Source organism: Pygocentrus nattereri, chromosome 6 (genome assembly GCF_015220715.1).
Source record: "Pygocentrus nattereri isolate fPygNat1 chromosome 6, fPygNat1.pri, whole genome shotgun sequence".
NCBI lineage: Eukaryota > Metazoa > Chordata > Actinopteri > Characiformes > Serrasalmidae > Pygocentrus > Pygocentrus nattereri.
In genome coordinates, this window is record NC_051216.1 from 44,838,056 (window position 1) to 44,855,863 (window position 17,808).

Genomic DNA, 17,808 nt, shown 5'->3' on the forward strand with positions numbered 1-17,808 from the left:
TTGTAACTTACAGGACAGATTGAGCTGACTTAAAGAGAGCTAACATTAAGGTTTATTCTGGGAGGTTTCGTTCCAGTACAATGACGACAATAAAAACAGATCAGAAAATAAGCTACATTTATTTAAGCCTTTTCAATAAAGCTACTACAAAATGCAGTGTTTTCTCTACCATAAAGTAGCCTCAAGCCTTATTTGCAAACTCACAGGCCTCCTGGTTTGGATTAGATACACACATTAGGTTGAAACTGGCAGGTTTGCTTCAGAGTGTTCAGTTTTTATGTGGAACGAGCTCAATTTTTGGGCAAAGAGAAATTCTCAATTTATTTTCCCAAATGTAAATACGCACTAAACTCAGATACCAAGTCCAGCACAATCCGACTACTGATATCACACAGTGCGAAAGGATGAACTGGTTTGTGCCGGAGGAGCAGCATCTAACTATTTTTGAGTGCTTATAGTCCCAGTCAAACGTGCTCTGCCAGTCAATTTTACACACTGCTTGCTCAAATATCAGTAAAGCTTCAAGCGCCTTATGAAATAACAGCTAAACGAAGTGTTTTTAATGTTTTCTACCATTTTATTTATTGAAGTAAAGGTACTGCATAAATTTCGCAACCACTCCCATCACTGTCATTTATTCTGAGATTTCTTATTCCACGTGAACTGGTCATGAACATTCCAGACGTCCTCAGGTAAACTGGCATTGCCCCACCTCTCCTTTGAAAACTTATCCCATAAGAACGGTACGTAAGTCAATCAGCTTAAAAAGTGTTATTTACAAGTTATTTAAAAGATATCAAACTCAGGTATGGTGTTCCATTTTTTCTGTTTTCGCTAACTAAACCAGCGAGAACTCCCTTTTGACACCAACTTCTGGCAGCATTCTTAAGCCCTAATAATCAAGGGCAAAGATATTTTGACCGTCTTACAGACGTGAGCAGTATTTGATGAAGGTTTAAGGGACTATTAACACTATTCTTGTAAGTTTCTATACTAACGTGCAAAAGTCACAGGTACCCGAGTTATTATTAAAAAGCATGGTTTTTGCTTGTCAAAACAATGTATTTATTCTAATGATATTCAATTAAACATAAATACATTAATGAATGAATGAATAAATAACTAAATAAATAAATAAATTACTTAAAAAGTTTGAAAGCAAAATCTGATTGCAGATTTCTCCTGGATGCACACTGAGATGCACAAAATCATTGTTTACTGTATTAAGATTAATGGTATTTACTGTTATAATAAGTGTTTATTTGCTTAAAAAAAAATAGGCTACTGCCCAGATAAACAGCTTTTTAATTGCGATTTTAAAATTTTAAGCTGTCTAAAACTTTTGCACTATATTTTATCTGCAAATTGTTCTTGGGCCCAATATGACCTGTAAAGTGAAATTAAAATTCTTGGTCAAAACTGAAAATTTTAAAGAAACAAACATACTAAAAACATAAAAAGAAAGAAAAAACAAAATATTGATAAAATCTGCTTTAAAAAAAACAATGCATGAAAACACACACACACAAAATTTCGTAAGTATTCGTAAGTTATTACGGTATGTAGGGTATAGTACGCACCACGAAATCCAGCGTCCTCAACAGAGAATTTCTGGTCATTCAGGGCAATAAATTCCATTATTTTTTGTTTATAATTTGCACTTTGGCTCACATGGACTTTCTCCTTCCGTAGTTTTGCTGTATTCTGCATATCGAGTGGAATGTCGTGTTTTCAAGCGCTATCTAATCTGTCGTGGAGAAGCTCTTGAACGATGTACCTCCTCTTGCGCCTCCCTACTCTAAGGCATAGGCACATTCATTTTCCTCATACAAATTAACCGAGTACAACTCCTAACTATACAATTGCACATCTTGAAAAGAATATTATAGAGAACGCAATCCCATGTGTAGCGCGCTCACTAGATTTTTTTTAACACAACTTTACGCAATGATGCCACAGCACGTGGTTTAAAGACACCACATACACTCGAGAAAACTGGTGGCTTTGAAGAGTCTACCATCCGGGCTGAAATTAAAAACAGAAACAATAAAATGAATCGAGTTCATGTTACAAAATGAAATCCGGTGTAAAGAGGGGCACTGAGGCTTTTCCCCCTGCTGTAATCAACAGATCCATCAGCATTAGAATTTCAAGGAGGGAATGCAAATCTTTAAATGTCCCACAGGCTTTGGCTCTGCTCGGTTGGAGTCACTAGGGAAGGAAAGGGCATTCTACCGTGCAATCTATTTCAACTTCCTTCTTGTTCCCCCTTGGCACACTTCGACGACAAGTCGGCAATTCGCGTTCACCAGTCCAGACGATGTCACATTGAAAATGGGAAGTGACAAGCACTACCAGGCAGGTGTGACAAAGTCCTCTGAGCAACACAAGTGTAGGTTTTCTCGGAGGGTTGCAATTAATCACTTTTGTCTGAATGAGTGAGCACAGGCCTAAACCAATGAAATACCTTGAAAAAAGGTAACATTGCTTATATTAACGGTGAACTACCCCATACCGTGCAATTACCTTAATGAACACTGGCTAGAACAGTCAGCAGCGCTGAAAAAAAGACTCCAGGTCCAGGCTGCCATCCCTGCCTTGCCTCGAGCTGACTAATGCCTTTTCACTCGTATGCTAATCCTCTTAATATCAGGGGTAATTGGGACTCACTCTTTCACAGCATTGTGCCCATTTTGTCACAGAATTGCATTATCCTACTATTACCTTCTTTGTCGAGGATCTCTTTCAAATTCAGATTTGCGGCCTGCCCAAACAAATGGACATGGATGCAAACAAACAAACACATGCACAGCAAATCCAGGCACTCGCCTTGATGACACTGCTAATCAACCCAGCCCCATCCTGTAAACCATCCCCAATTTTTCGCTCTGTGACAAAAAAAAAGAAATGCTGCTACAAACAGCAGGTGAGAGGCAGTAAACAGAAGCGCGGACATAACGAAACGCAGGTGCGATGGGGGAAGACAATCAACGTAAAGGCGAGTGATAATGAGAGGTAAAAAGAAATGAAGGATGCAAGACCAAGGATACAAATAAACAGTTACCCCGAAATGAAATGAGGTCAGGAAAAAAAAATTAATAAAAACACAGACTGAATCCTTACCTTCCCTTTGGTCATTTAATGCCATGTTCTTGAGTGTGTTCTTGTCAACAGCTGGCACGCCGTTATCTGTGAAGGTTCGGTAGTTGACATCCGAGCGTGATCTGTTGTGCCCCCGCTTGAATCCCCCACCAGAAGTGTTGGTGGAGTTGGCGTCCTTGGCATGAGCTGCCAGATCGTTGGTAGAGCGGGCACGGTTCCTCTTCCCATTCCTTAGGCCAAGCACGCTGAAGGAGGAGGACTGTTCTGCCCAGGCTAGGTTACGAGGTGATATCTCTGGTTGCTCCCCAGTAAGCAAACCCCATACCCCACTGGAGCTCAACTTGTCCAGAGTCGAAACTTCTTTCAGCTTGGGCGGTCGCAGTTGTCCATCCTCTTGACCGCTGTCCAGGCAGTGCAAGTAGTCCTCGGTGGCCTCAAGGGCTGGACTGATGTCCTCAACCTCCAAGCCCTCCATTACCTCCACAGGCTTCGCACCAGAGAGGAGGTGGAGGGGCAGAGCAGGCAGACGGATTCCTTATGTGCGTGAGCCTGGGAAGGAGAGGATCCGGAGGCCTCAAGGCAACACAGATGGAACATCTGCTGTCTGGGGCCAAGAGGAAGCCTGGCAAAAGTGATGCTCCTCGAAGGCTAGAACCCCTTCCAGGACAAACAAGAGCTGTTTAAGACGACGCCGTTAATCAGGCAACTGAAGAGGCGCTGCTTGTCGTGCCAACCATCGCTGTCTGTGCTAGGCTAAGAAAAGCTGGAGGGTGAAAAATGGTTGGCAGTCCTCACAAGCAGTCATGGCACTGTTTAGCCTAGGTGGTGCCCCACATTCACAGATTCCTGGATGTCAAGTAAATCAGTGAAGTGAAGAAGCAGCAATTTCTAAATGAAAGAAAATTAAATGTGGCACGAGGTGCAACAGTCCCCCCAGGCATCGACATCCTGCGTCAAGACAAATAAGACACAGGTATGTCAGAATTTCTAGTGAACAGAAATATTAGAGGAGATCATTTACATGACAAAGCATGAAAAGCGTAACATATGAGGAGCTAGTCTCACAGAGCCAGATGTGATCTCATAATGAGAACGCATTCTCTGATACTCTGTTACCCTGTTCTTCATTGGTCAGGACCCCCATGGACCCTCACAGAGCAGGTACTATTTGGGTGGTGGGTCATTCTCAGCACTGCAGAAACACTGATGTGATGATGGTGTGTTGCGCTGGTCTGAGTGGATGAGACACAGCAGTGATGCTGGAGTTGTTAAACACTTCAGTGTCACTGCTGGACTGAGAACAGCCCACCAACCAAAAATATCCAGCCAACAGTGTCCTGTGACCACTGATGAAGGACTAGAGGACGACCAACACAAACTGTGCAGCAGCAGATGAGCTGTCGTCTCTGACTTTACGTCTACAAGGTGGACCAACAAGGTAGGAGTGTCTAATAGAGTGGACAGTGAGTGGACACAGTGTTTAAAAACTCCAGCAGCACTGCTGTGTCTGATCCACTCGTACCAGCACAACACACCACCACCACATCAGTGTTACTGCAGTGCTGAGAATGATCCACCACCTAAATAGTACCCGTGAGGGTCCATGGGGGTCCTGACCACTGAAGAACAGGGTAACAGAAGTATCAGAGAAACAGATGGACTACAGTCTGTAGGAGCATAGAAACAAGGGTTTTAGTGGGTCTTTTCCACCATGCTTACTTACGTTACATCCATGGGCTAACGACATGTTTGTTGTCAGCTGGACAGTGTTGACAAGCGCACCATTGCCCCTCTACCTTATTTGTTCCTATCCTAATTAGTATATATTTAGACCAAATACAAATAATTGTCCCTGGACGTTCTTGTCACGAGACCAAAAAGACTAAGAAGCTCAACGGTATGATAGAAGATAAGACTGCATATAATCCGCTCACGAGTGTAGAAAGTGTTTTAAATGCCCAGAATATTTAATCAACAGGTAATGTCTAAAACACCAGACAGGAATTTCCTACTATACATGCCTGAATTAACAGAAAATACACACTTTACCTGAGGCGGTTTTGGATCAGATCTTCTCCATGCACTTACTACGTTGACCATGGGTGGGGTTCTCTGGTTTGTCCACTGAGCACTGTTTGTTGCCATTTCTTTCAATGTAATACTGTCTACTGCCTTGTGTGCCTCTTACCGGCTTCCCCCTCTCCCACACTGACATCGATTTCCTCTGCCTTTTGCTCTCTGACTCAGGGTCTTTCACTTTCTTAAGGCCATGCATTATGTAGAGGGCATTACATCACCTCTGGCCAATGCCAGGACGGCGCGCATCCCTCGGGTGCGCATGAGGAAACTGGGATGTGGATTAATGGATATGGGATGGGCTCCGGAGCTCAGGAATTTGCTGCATTCTTACTCAAATAGTGACTGTGCTTCACAAGAGTGAGCAGAAGGGGAAATGAAACTTCTCGCAAGAGACCACTCGGGGTAAAGAGAGAAGCCCAAACACGGACATAAGCAAGGGGACACTAAACTAGGAATACCGAAGCCAGATACTGAAGGGCGATGCAAAGCACATCTTGGCAACAGATCATGTCGGGGCATTAACAGCTCTTAAGACAGATTTGCTGGCCCAAAACAGACAGAACATGGTCTGCTGTATTGGTTAGATTAGACCCAGACTACTCATGCTCTGACCTCCTCTAAAAGATGAGCCAATCTGACAGAGATGCAGACTCATTGCTATTTTTAGCCTTCTCGCAGCAGGCACTACCACCCACCACAGAGGCACGGACAAAGCAGGGCTCCACTCAGGGATGATGTGTGGGTCTGTGTATATGCCGTCTGATGAGGTGTATAAACAGAATAGCTTTCATTGTGAAAATCTTATGCAAAAAATTCAGCGTATTATTTTTCCAAGACTTACAACAAGCTTATTAAAACGTCCACAGATTAGGAACCGATAACACATTCAAATTTCCCTTTTCTGAAGGCCAGAGATGCCAGCCAGCAGCCCTGCGCCACACTCACCAACACTCAATCATTTGAACCAATGTTTTCAATAATATACAACATATCACTGCTGTCGGAAGAAAACCTCGTATCTCAACTTTACAGGAGGAAAAAAAAAAAACAGGCTTTACTTTTAATGTAAGTCAATGGAACCAGAATTTTTTCCAAGTAATTCTGAGCCGTTTCTTTTATTCTGTTCATCATGAAATTTACACACAGTGGAAAGAACAACAGGCATTTTCAAATCATGTGAAAAACTGAAAAAAGACGGAAAAAAATGGAGATATGAGGTTTTCTTCCGAAAGCAGAGATATATTGGTGTCAGATAAATGCATAAAATGAATTCGGTACACGGTACGAGTGTAAAATTACTTGGCAAGTTGTACGTTACCAAGGATGAAGTTAAATAAATTCAATATTCAGAATGCATCATCGCTGAAAAGTGACGATTTAGAGGTGGGTGACTAAAAAATTGTAAACAGATAATTGCTGTATGTAATTTCCGGTACATATTAGCTTAAAAAAATTTAAATATCCTATAAAATGTGCAGAAATATATTTCACAAACTAAAGCTACACTGTACGCTGGGTCAATAACAATGACATTTTTAAAATGACAAAAAATTTCTTATCAAAAATGACAACGTAGATTTTTCTACCGGCATATTTTTGATTTATATCTACATGCACTTTATATCTTAAACATAATTACTGTTGCCAAAGCTTTTAATTGCCTACTTCAGTTATTATTGGGGCAGTCGTGGGCTGGAGGTTAGGGATCTGGCCCTGTGACCGGAAGGTTGCCGGTTTGATCCCCAGGGCCGACAGTCCATGACTGAGGTGTCCTTGAGCAAGACACCTAACCCCCAACTGCTCCCCGGGCGCCGTGGATAGGGCGGCCCACCGCTCCGGGACAGTGTGCTCACTGCCCCTAGTGTGTGTGTTCACTAGTGTGTATGTGGTGTTTCACTTCACGGATGGGGTAAATGCGGAGGTGGAATTTCCCCGGTTGTGGGATCAAAAAAGTATCACTTAACTTAACTGTGCTGGTCTGGTTGCACCATTTGACTGACCGGTTGTGCCACCTGACTTTTCAGACCAATTTCAAAATAAACAGGCATCTGCTTAGACACCCATATAAACCTCTGTCCCTGAACTTGAGTTTACATTTTAAAATAAATAAATAAATAAACAAACAAACATCATCATAAAAGGTACACATTTTCAAGGTTCTCCTAAGGTCAGACCACCTGACACAGTAAACGGAACCACAGTCTTCACATTTGTGGAAGTAAGAACTTGCCTACAAACGTTTTTCAGCGAGTTGCGCAATTTTTACAGTTTCCTTATTTTGCAACAAGTTTTGCACTTTTAAGGTTTCAAACACATAAAATCGTGCTAAACTATTTTATTTAGCATTTCACACAACTAAATCACCTTTTTTGATAGTTTACTTAATCAACATATATCGCTGGACATTTGCACCACCTGACGTCTGTGAAATTTGGAGGCAAAAAGAAAAAAAAAAAAAAGCATTTTATACGGACGCACTACAAATTCTTTCATACAGAAGATGTGTTGCTGAATAATTTGACGTGAGTCATATTTATTAAATTATTGTTTGGAAAATGATGCACTTGGACACAAAAAAAACAAAAATCAGTATGACACCTTAAATAACTAAGCAAACTAAAATAAGTGGTTTTGAACAGAAGCTTATGCTACTGAAGGATTCACATTTTCAGATTTATATGGGTGTAGTAAGCAAGTACTGAGGGATACTACATTTACATTTACGGCATTTGGCTGAGGCTCTTATCCAGAGCGACTTCACAATTTGATCATTTTACACAGGGAGGCGAAGGTGGTGTTAGGAGTCTTGCCCAAGGACTCTTATTGGTATAGTGTAGGGTGCCTGCCCTGGTGGGGATTGAACCCCAGTCTACAGTGTGAAAGGCAGAGGTGTTAACCACTACCCTGTTTTCTGTTCATATTCTGACCGGCTTGTTTACGTCACCGAGAGTTCAGGGAGTTTGGGCAAGATGGGGATGGAGGAGTGTTTCCACTGTATAGCCTTACTTAAGGAATATCACACTCTTTCCAGACAAGTAGATGCTGTTACGTCGTCAAAAGGCGGGGACAGACTCCCTATTAACACTCTTGGCTTCAGAGGAAATGTGGGATGGGCAGCCATCCACAAACACTTGGTCATATAATGTGAACTGCCTAATAACGTCACGCTGACCTGACTTGGCATAACACAGTGTTCCGGGTTCAAGAGCGTCTGTGCACGTTTATCCTATATCGCAGAAGAGCTGTGGGATGAACTGTAGGACATACTGTGTAACCTGCTAACCCATCTTATCCATCTATTCGCCTAACGTCACTCTAACCACAGCAGAAACGAAAAGAAGATAAAAGGCATTTGTCCCTCCTATAGACAGATGTGACCCCTCACTTTTTCACAGTACAGCACACGTAACCTGTAGTTATATATTTCTCCATATACTGGGCCTCTAAGAATCTCATTGTTATGTGAGGACAGCACTTCAATATTAATCCTTAATACTTGCTACAGCTGATCACGTGCACTATAAAAATATAAGATCTCTCTAATTTCAAGATACAACAGAATCAGAGATGCACCTACATGCAAACTGTTTGCTGATGCTGATGCTGAGCTCCTTGTTTCTACGCTCATTGTCCATTTTATCAGCTCCACTTACTGTATAGGAGCACTTTGGATGTCTCTGCATACTTTGTTAGCCCCACCACCCAAACAGTACCTGCCCTGCGAGGGTCCATGGGGGTCCTGACCACTGAGGAACAGGGTAACAGAGTATCAGAGAAACAGATGGACTACAGTCTGTAACTGTAGAACAACAGAGTGCAGCTATACAGTAAGTGGAGCTGAGAAAAAGGACAGTGAGTGTAGAAACAAGGTCATAACGTTATGCCTGATGGCTGTATTTTGCATCGACGTGTGCGAAGACGGTAAGGCTGATGCCGATAAACATTCATGATACGGAGACACTGGAATGATGTCTGCCTGATTTAGCATCAAGGAGAAATAGAACACATTTCTATAGGGTTACAAATGCAGTGCAATCGATAAAACGCAGACATTTCGGCACAGCGGACCAACGCTGCCTAAACATTCTGCTGTGCGATGAATGTGGGATCAATATATAATATTTGAAAAAGTTGTAGCCAATTATATGTCCATACCGATGACTCTGCATCCTCATCACTTCATCAAGCATAGCTGGCTTTGCTTTACAGCCTAAATGACAGACTATCAGTAGCTGATCTGTAGTGATAAACTGAATATATGATAGTTTTGGTGCTTTTTTGCATTAAAGCTGAACTAATTATTATTATTATTATTATTATTATTATTATTATTATGATCTGCATATAGCACTGATCTCAGATCTGTTACTTTACTGAGATACTCCAGAAAAGGAAGAGAGGCTGCTTAAGTGCAGGTTTTATCAGGCCTCTGATGCTTTTACCCAGCTAACTTTTTCAGCAAGCCTCTTAAAAGGATGCGTTTAGTAGTGATAGTGCTAATAATAATAATAATAATAATAATAATAATACACGAGTATTGTGAGAATGCAGCAACAGCTGTACAGCAGTTAAGTCTAGCAAACCCTCGAGACTTTAGTTGGCTTCTTACGTGAATTTCCCGTTCCACCTTAAATGGTGCTGCAGCTCCATTCTGACATCTTATGCGCCTGAAAGTAACCGCTGGAGGATTTAAGGTGGAACGGGGGAATTCGAATAAGAAGCCAATTTCAGCTTCGTCGCAAACCCAGCGTTAAGACACTAACAGGGGGCGAAATGTCGAAGGGGAGTTAAAATCCAGCTTACACAGCTCCTAAAACACACATTTAGGGAAAGCGGGGTTAACCAGGCGGCCTGCCCGCCAGCCCAGACCTCCCTTCTCTCCGATGTTTATCAGCGACACAGCCGTGTTAGCTTTAGCCACCTAGCTTGCCTGGACAGCAGCAGGCTGTCACGAACATCCTTGAACGATGACATTTGCCTCCCCTGGACAGAAACGAAGCGCCGCCAGCACAGCCCCGTCCGCCGAAATGGCCTCAAACTATGCAGACGTTATACAGAAACCAAGATAAACGTCTTATTGTTCCATAAATCCCGTAAAATTGCGTAAAAAACAGCGACTCACCTGAATCTGTTTACAAACTGTCACATTCAGGTCCGCCCGCGCCGGAGGGAACTGGAGCCACAGCAGGAAGGTTCCGCTCCCTCCACACTGAGACCAACAGCTGTCCTTCTGCTATTTGTACAGCATCCAAGGAATTCCACAAGCTGTCCAGACACCCTTTATAATGAGTGAACTCGGCTACTTTCGGGGTCTCACACAGGCGTTCAGACACAGCTTGTGTAACCTCTGCAGAAAAGTCTGCTCGTACATCATTTTGCCACTTTTTAATCCCACAAACGGGGAAATTCCACCTCCACATTTAACCCATCCGAGAAGCGAAACATCACATACACACTAGTGAGCAAACACACACTAGGGGGCAGTGAGCACACTTGCCCGGAGTGGTGGGCAGCCCAATCCGCAGCGCCCAGGGAGCAGTTGGGGGTTAGGCGTCTTGCTCGAGGACACCTCAGTCATGTACCGTCGGCGATGGGGATCAAACCGGCAACCTTCCAATCACAGAGCCAGTTCCCTAACCTCCAGCCCACTGCTGCATGTACGCTATATTATACACTATAAGGACAAAAGTATTGGGACACCCACACCTATAGGAGCTTTTATGACGTCCAGTTCTAAGACCATAGGCGTTAATGTGAAGTTTGTCCCCCTTTACAGCTCTAACAGCTCGGAAGCTTCCTGCAAGATTTTGGAGCGTGTCTGCGGGAGTTTCTGTCCATTCAGTCAAAAGAAAATTTGTGAGGTCAGACACCGATGTTGGGAGAGAGGGCCTGGCTCACAGTCCCCGTTCTAGTTCATCCCAAAGGTGGTCGATGGGATTGAGGTCAGGGTTTGTGGGGGGCCTGTCAAGTTCTTCCACACCAGACTCACCCAGCCAGGCCAGGCCTTTATGGACCATTTCACATCTACCACTGTGGAGAAGGCACGTGTAGGTTCACTGGTGAGCAAATAAAATGGTTATATTTGTGTTGCGGACGTTGTAACCCCTGGTTCCCATGACTACCACTGTAAGGACATCTGAGTCAGTACTGTGCGTCATTTCACTTCAACTCTGAATGACTTGGTTTGCATCTCAACCACTGAAACGAGCAGAAATGCTGGCAGATCTCTGGGCCTCCCCTTTGAAGTGCAAAAGTACTTACTTTTTCTTGTGCTTAAGGGTCTGTGAGGTGTCACAGTTATCCTGTCATGGTTATTCTTTTGGTGGACAACTGTATCAAATGTAGATTTGTGTGCTTGAAGAGAGTTAGCTGTTCATTGTTCATCAAAATCATATAACATAAGACCTCAAAAATATAGCTCACGATACTTTTGATAAATTTGACTTTTAATTCAATTGCAAATATAGGTCCTCATTATCGTCGTCTTCTAAGCTGCTTCTCCGTCAGGGGGGGTGCTGGAGCCTATCCCAGCAGTCATCAAGCGGAAGGCAGGATACACCCTGGACAGGTCGCCAGTCCATCACAGGGCAGACAGACACATTCACTCACACCTAGAGGTAATTTAGCGTGTCCAATTGGCCTGACTGCATGTGTTTGGACTGTGGGGGGGGAACCAGAGAACGCGGAGGAAACCCACACAGACACGGGGAGAACCCTGGTTGCCCGGCCGGGGAATCGAACCCAGGCCCTGCTTGCTGTGAGGTGACATAACCCGTTTTGGACCTGATGGAGCTCAGCCTCAACATCCCCACAGGTAACACCTCTGCCTTCTACGCTGTAGACTGGGGTTCAGTCCACACCTGGGTAAAACACCCTACACTACACCAATAAGAGTCCTTGGGCAAGACTCCTAACACCACCTTGGCCTACCTTTGTAAAATGACCAAACTGTAAGTTGCTCTGGATAAGAGCGTCAGCCAAATGCCATAAATGTAAACGTAAAAGCACCAAACGTATCCTAGCTCACACTTTTGGCTGAACTAATGCTTTAAGAAGTGACAAAAAAACTGACCAAACCATCACAATACAAGCATCAGAAAGAGTCACGCTTGGCGGCCAGTCTGCAGATTTGTCTGGACATCATTAAGACTGTTTTCTGACAGTGGAGAGGCTGGACAGGAGGGCTGTGGGTGGGGGAGTGGTGCTGGGCAGAGGAGTGGATGGAAGATTGTTGGCTAATAGGCCGTAGGCAGCGGTGCTTGACGTCTGTTGTCCAGGGTCCCTCGCAGAAAAAGCAACATTATTCGAGTCTCTTTGAGGCCCCGGTGGAGAAATACAGTAATTATGATGGGGATTCGTTTAAACCTGTGATCTCACCCCCCCTCACCCCCCCCCCACCCCCCCTTCCCAACACGGTCCCCTTTCTCGGCGCTCATTGTCTTGGCTCGTTTAAAAAAGAAAAAAAAAAAGAGGCTCCTCTAATGAAGGACGTGGAGGCCCCGGCTAATGGCCTCAAATAAGTTCCTCTCGGAGCCATTGTTTGCGGGATAATAGCGATGGGAGCCCCAGCTGGAAACCCACGGACGCCATATTGCGCCTGACCCACATAGAGCTGCGCACGAACCCGCTAAATGCTAATGCGCTCCAGAAAAATGCAGTATCTTGTATTTTTGTCTTCCCGTGTCCCCCCCCCTCTTTTTTTAACTGAGAGTCCATTAATGGAGTCAGAGACCGGGCCAGCCCATTCGGAAAGAGAGGGAGGAGTACAGGAGAGGGGGGACCTTTTCAAATGGTCGCGCGATTACAAAAGGGGGTCAAGGCCCTCAACGCTGAAATGGGATTATGGTTAAATGAATGAGAAAGTATGAAATGTTAATCCCCCGGACATTCAGCGTTTACTTAGTCTAGCATTTGACCCGAGGTCTCATGTTCAGTGCTTTGTAATGGTTTAAGCCTAGCATGTCATACCGTACTCCAAAAAACGGTGCCCTGGCCAGTGAAAACATCTTGAATGTAGGCAGTCCATGTAATATTTCCCATTACGAGATTTTTGGAAGATTAATATGAGACGATTCAAGCAATTTCTTGATGTTCTAACTCTATTTTTACATCTGAAAAGAGTCCCACTGGTGTCCCAGCATTCACTGGAATGTATGAGGGCAGAACTAGCCTGTCCAGTGGGATTTGCGGGTGCATGCCCAGACCCCGAGCCACTAGGGGAGCGATTATACGAACTTCTAAACAGCTGTTTTGACTTTACAGTGCCAGTAGCAGAGCTGGTTTATGAGGAACCTGGCCACTTCCTATTTCCCTCGTTATATAAAAAACAGGGCGCCCGTGAGGGAATCTTCAGTGAATGGGAGTAAACTGAGCTCAAGGGCCAAAAAACGAAAAGTTAAAATAGTTTCTAATCACTCGCCGAGAACTTCTCTTTGATTATAGAAAGTAGACGGATGGATTTCACAAAAAAAAAAACTCGAGTTTAAAAGCTTTTAGAAATATAACAGCAGTGTTTTATGCTGCTCTGTGTTCAGGAAATGAATGTATTCTTTCACATTAAGGAGTAGTAGTCAGAGAATTCCCGCTCTGCAACGTCTTCCGGGTTTCTAAAACGCTATGGGTCTTATCCACAGCGACTTACAATTTGATCATTTTACACAGGAGGCGAAGGTGGTGTTAGGAGTCTTGCCCAAGGACTCTCATTGGTAGAGTGCTTACCCAGGTGGGGGACTGAACCCCCATCTACAGCATAGAAGGCAGAGGTGTTATACTAACCAACCATGTTTGAGCAAAATCATGGTTTATAAATGCTGAAACATTTTTAATATTAACTAATACATTCATTTCCTGAACACAGAACAGCATAAAACATTTTAGAGTTATAGGAGATTAACAGCACCTCATGTACGTTCATTACGTCAGTGAGCGCGAACAGCCAATGAGCTGCTCCGCTCGCCAGCCAATCAGCACTCAGTAGCCGTAATGCTAGTGTCCTAAAATGAAAGTATTTACCTTCAAATGTACTTATAAGTACATTTAAGTATATAAGTATAAAGTAAAAGGACTGAGCAGGTATTTAGAATAAAGAGCCAGACGGTCACAATATGACAAGTTTATTCTCGAAATTTTATTCTCGACATCTACTATTTTTATTTTTATGAACAGTGGCCCTAAAACGCCACTGTGTGCTGCACTGAATCGGTATGACCAATAGGCCAAAAACCAGCTCTAAACAAAGTAACCGCTGGGCCCTGATTGGTGCTCTGGCTTTGTTCTTCTTTCATTTTGACATGTTACGTTTTTTTATACACACAGAAACCAAAAGGAACGACAGATTTCTCAAAATGTAGGAGGAAAAAGTCGGATATTAGACTCTGAAATGTAGTGGAGTGAAAGGAAAAAGTCGCCCAGAACGGAGAAACTTCAGTACAGATACACCAAAAAATACTAAAGTACAGAAACTAATTACATTTACTCAGATACTCAGTTACTCAGTTACTCAGTTACTGTCCAGCACTGTTTGTTTGTTTTTATGAAGATATTGATTCATATGTCATTTTCTCAGAAGAACTGCTTAGAGCAGTGCTGTATATTCCAGCATCTCCCCCTCAGAGCTCTGCCTCTCATAGCTGAGCCTTGAGTGCAGAATAAGGCACTGAGTATTTCTTTATCTCTTTGAGATTAAATCACCCATATCAATCCCCCCTCCCTCTCTCTCCCTCTCTCTCCCTCTCTCTCTCTCTCTCTCTCTCTCTCTCATATTCCTTGACCCGAACCCCTCTCCTCTCTTTATTTCCCCCTCTCTCTGTTTGCGTGCTCTCTCTGTATTTTGATTATGTCCTCCTGCACTGATGACTAAATTATGATTGGGTTTAAGGATGGCAGGGCTTTCATCTGCTCAGTGTTGTTCCGCGCTCTCCTCTCCAACACAAAAGGGTCTCTACCTCTGCTCCGCTCGCTTTTGAAGAGTAGAGTGTCTCTGCTGTCCCCATGGAAACCACTGCGAGAGAGAGAGAGAGAGAGAGAGAGACAGAGAGAGAGAGCAAGAGAGAGAGAGAGAGACAGAGAGAGAGAGCAAGAGAGAGAGAGAGAGAGAGAGAGAGAGAGAGAGAGCAAGAGAGAGAGAGAGAGAGAGAGCGAGCGAGAGAGAGAGAGAGAGAGAGAGTGAGCGAGAGAGAGAGAGAGAGAGAGAGAGAGAGAGAGAGAGAGAGAGAGAGAGAGCGCCAGAGAGAGAGAGAGAGCGCCAGAGAGAGAGAGAGAGCGCAAGAGAGAGAGAGAGAGAGAGAGAGAGACAGAGAGAGAGAGCAAGAGAGAGAGAGAGAGAGAGAGAGAGAGCGAGCGAGAGAGAGAGAGCGAGAGGCCCAACAGTAACACAAAATAATAAGGAATTGTTCCAGGTGGTGTTTAGGAACTTTGGATGTTAGTGGTGCAACAGTACTCTTCAACTCCTCAGGACCACCAGTGGTTCCAAAACGCTCTTCGTCATGTTCTTCATAACGTTCATATTCCATAAGCTCCATTCAGAAGCTGGGCGTCGTGTGAGGCTGTAGCTCTTCTCTCCAGTCTAATAGACGGTGATGTCATTTTAAACCCTTATAATAAAAGAAGCTGAACTTTATAATAAAGAAGCTGAATAACACAAAGAGCGTCTGAGATTTTCAGCTTTCAGCAGTAAATTGCGATATGTGGAGATCATAAAACACAGGTTCTGTTCATCTGAGGGGAACTTTAAAAAAATAATAAATAAAATAAAATAAAAATCTACATCTCTGTTGTTGGGACAAAACCTTGTATCTCCATTTTTGTCGTTTTTCAATTTTTTTAAATAATCTGAAAATGCCTGTCGGCCTTTACGTTGTGTGTGAATTTCATGATGAATGGACCAAAAGAAACGGCCCAAAATAGCTCTGAAAAAATTCTGGTTCCATTGACTTACATTGAAAGTAATGTAGGTTTTTTCCTTCTCCTGTAAAGTGACCATTTTGGAGATACGAGGTTTTGTTCAGACAGCAGTGACATATTTCTGATACATTCTAACAATAAATATAAATACATGCAAGTATGACTTTTTTTCCCTCTTACTTCCTGTTAAAGATCCTACATTTTTTCTCCTTTATCAAAAATCATTTATTAATTATTTGTTATTTTCCCCCAAACACACTTTTACAGTGTTTAGGTCGTTGGTAATATTTTTGGTACCTTGTGTTTCGTTTACCAGTGAGGCTATTTGTCCTCACAGCCCATTTAACCACCCCCATTCAACCACCCCCAAGAGAGATAACAGTGGGAGTGAAACACAAAGAAGGAGACCCTCCCAAAATAAATAAATAAATAAACTATAAAAAAATAAAAGGTGTGTATGTTTACAGGTGTGTGTAATGGTGCCGTAACTCCTTGACAAGCTATGGGCCTTTAGCTTTATTACACACTTCTATACTCTGAGAATAGCTCCATCAGTCCCTGCAGTTACTGAACAATAAGCCTTAGTGTGAAATAAACCTGGACTGTTAAGCAGTTAAAGGGCAAACATCAGGAAAACCGAAAGGTTGCTATTTCTTTATTAAACAAAAGTGTGTGTCCCCAGTGTGTCCCCAGTGTGTCCCCAGTCCATATACACTACATATGGAAGTTAACCTGCAAAAAAACTGCCTGCTTTGAATATAATGTTTTTGTGATGTCACAAAAAATGACTAATTTAGATATATCTGCCTACAGAAGCTTAGCTCCGCCCACTCATATTCAAGTTATAAGGAGTGTTTCAGCCTGAACTGCTTTTTGAATGACATACAATACAGAGCAGCCAATCAGAACAGAGCTATTTTACACACACACACACACACACACACACACACACACACACACACACACACACACACGCACACACACACACACACATATATAAATTCTAAAGGATTCTGGTATATTGGATGATTGACATCTATTTTCGAGTGTGTCCACTCACTGTCCACTCTATTAGACACTCCTACCTTCTCAGTCCACCTTGCAGATATAAAGTCAGAGACGACAGCTCGTCTGCTGCTACACAGTCCCAGTCCAGCACTGACACTCCAGCAGCACTGCTGTGTCTGATCCACTCGTACCAGCGCAACACAAATGAAAGTGAAATGAAAAAAGTGAGGAGTTTATGAAACTGGAGTTTAAAAAATGACTAAGCGAAAATGAGACTCCTAATAACCACCTGGAAGACCTGGTAGACACCAAAACTGCCCCCATCAGATAAACAGCACTGAAAGCTTTGATCTCTGAGAGAGAGGAGAAGATCAAGCTGCTTCAGATCTGAGAACATCCACAGGGGTTTCTGTCCATCCTTCCACTGTGAGAAGACCACTCAGCGCTGTGGGTCTGAAAGGATGTGTAGCTCTTCAAGATGAACCTCACTGAGAAAAGGAGACGGACACACAGAACAAGGAAGCTGAACGATGGACTGACCGCCCCAGAGTCCAGACCTCAACACCACTGAATGGGTTTGGAAGTAAAGATTCAACTCACGTCTAAGACTGAACTTTGGAGGTGTGTAAAACAGCCGATTTCTCTGAGGAACTGAAAGCAAGTCTCCTAAAAAGAGAAGAAAAGAAGGTGCAATAAGGCCTCTGCGTTAGTTTAAGT

General features: G+C 43.3%; 1 protein-coding gene across 3 annotated transcripts in view; it reads right to left on the bottom strand.

Annotated features, from left to right (window-relative positions):
• Positions 1 to 10,460, bottom strand: part of plekhm3 (pleckstrin homology domain containing, family M, member 3) — a 63,742-nt gene extending 53,282 nt beyond the window's left edge. Inside the window, exons 1-2 of one of the 3 annotated variants that reach the window (XM_017703032.2) lie at positions 10,304 to 10,458; positions 3,124 to 4,050 (exon numbers count right to left, since the gene is read on the bottom strand). In XM_017703032.2, coding sequence (XP_017558521.1) covers positions 3,124 to 3,577 — 454 coding nt within the window. In that variant the 5' untranslated portion in view covers positions 3,578 to 4,050; positions 10,304 to 10,458. Of the gene's footprint in view, positions 1 to 3,123; positions 4,051 to 5,151; positions 6,130 to 10,303 lie in introns of those variants that run through there. The other 2 variants (XM_017703033.2, XM_017703034.2) reach the window with 2 other exon arrangements.
• Positions 10,461 to 17,808: the final 7,348 nt, after the last annotated feature.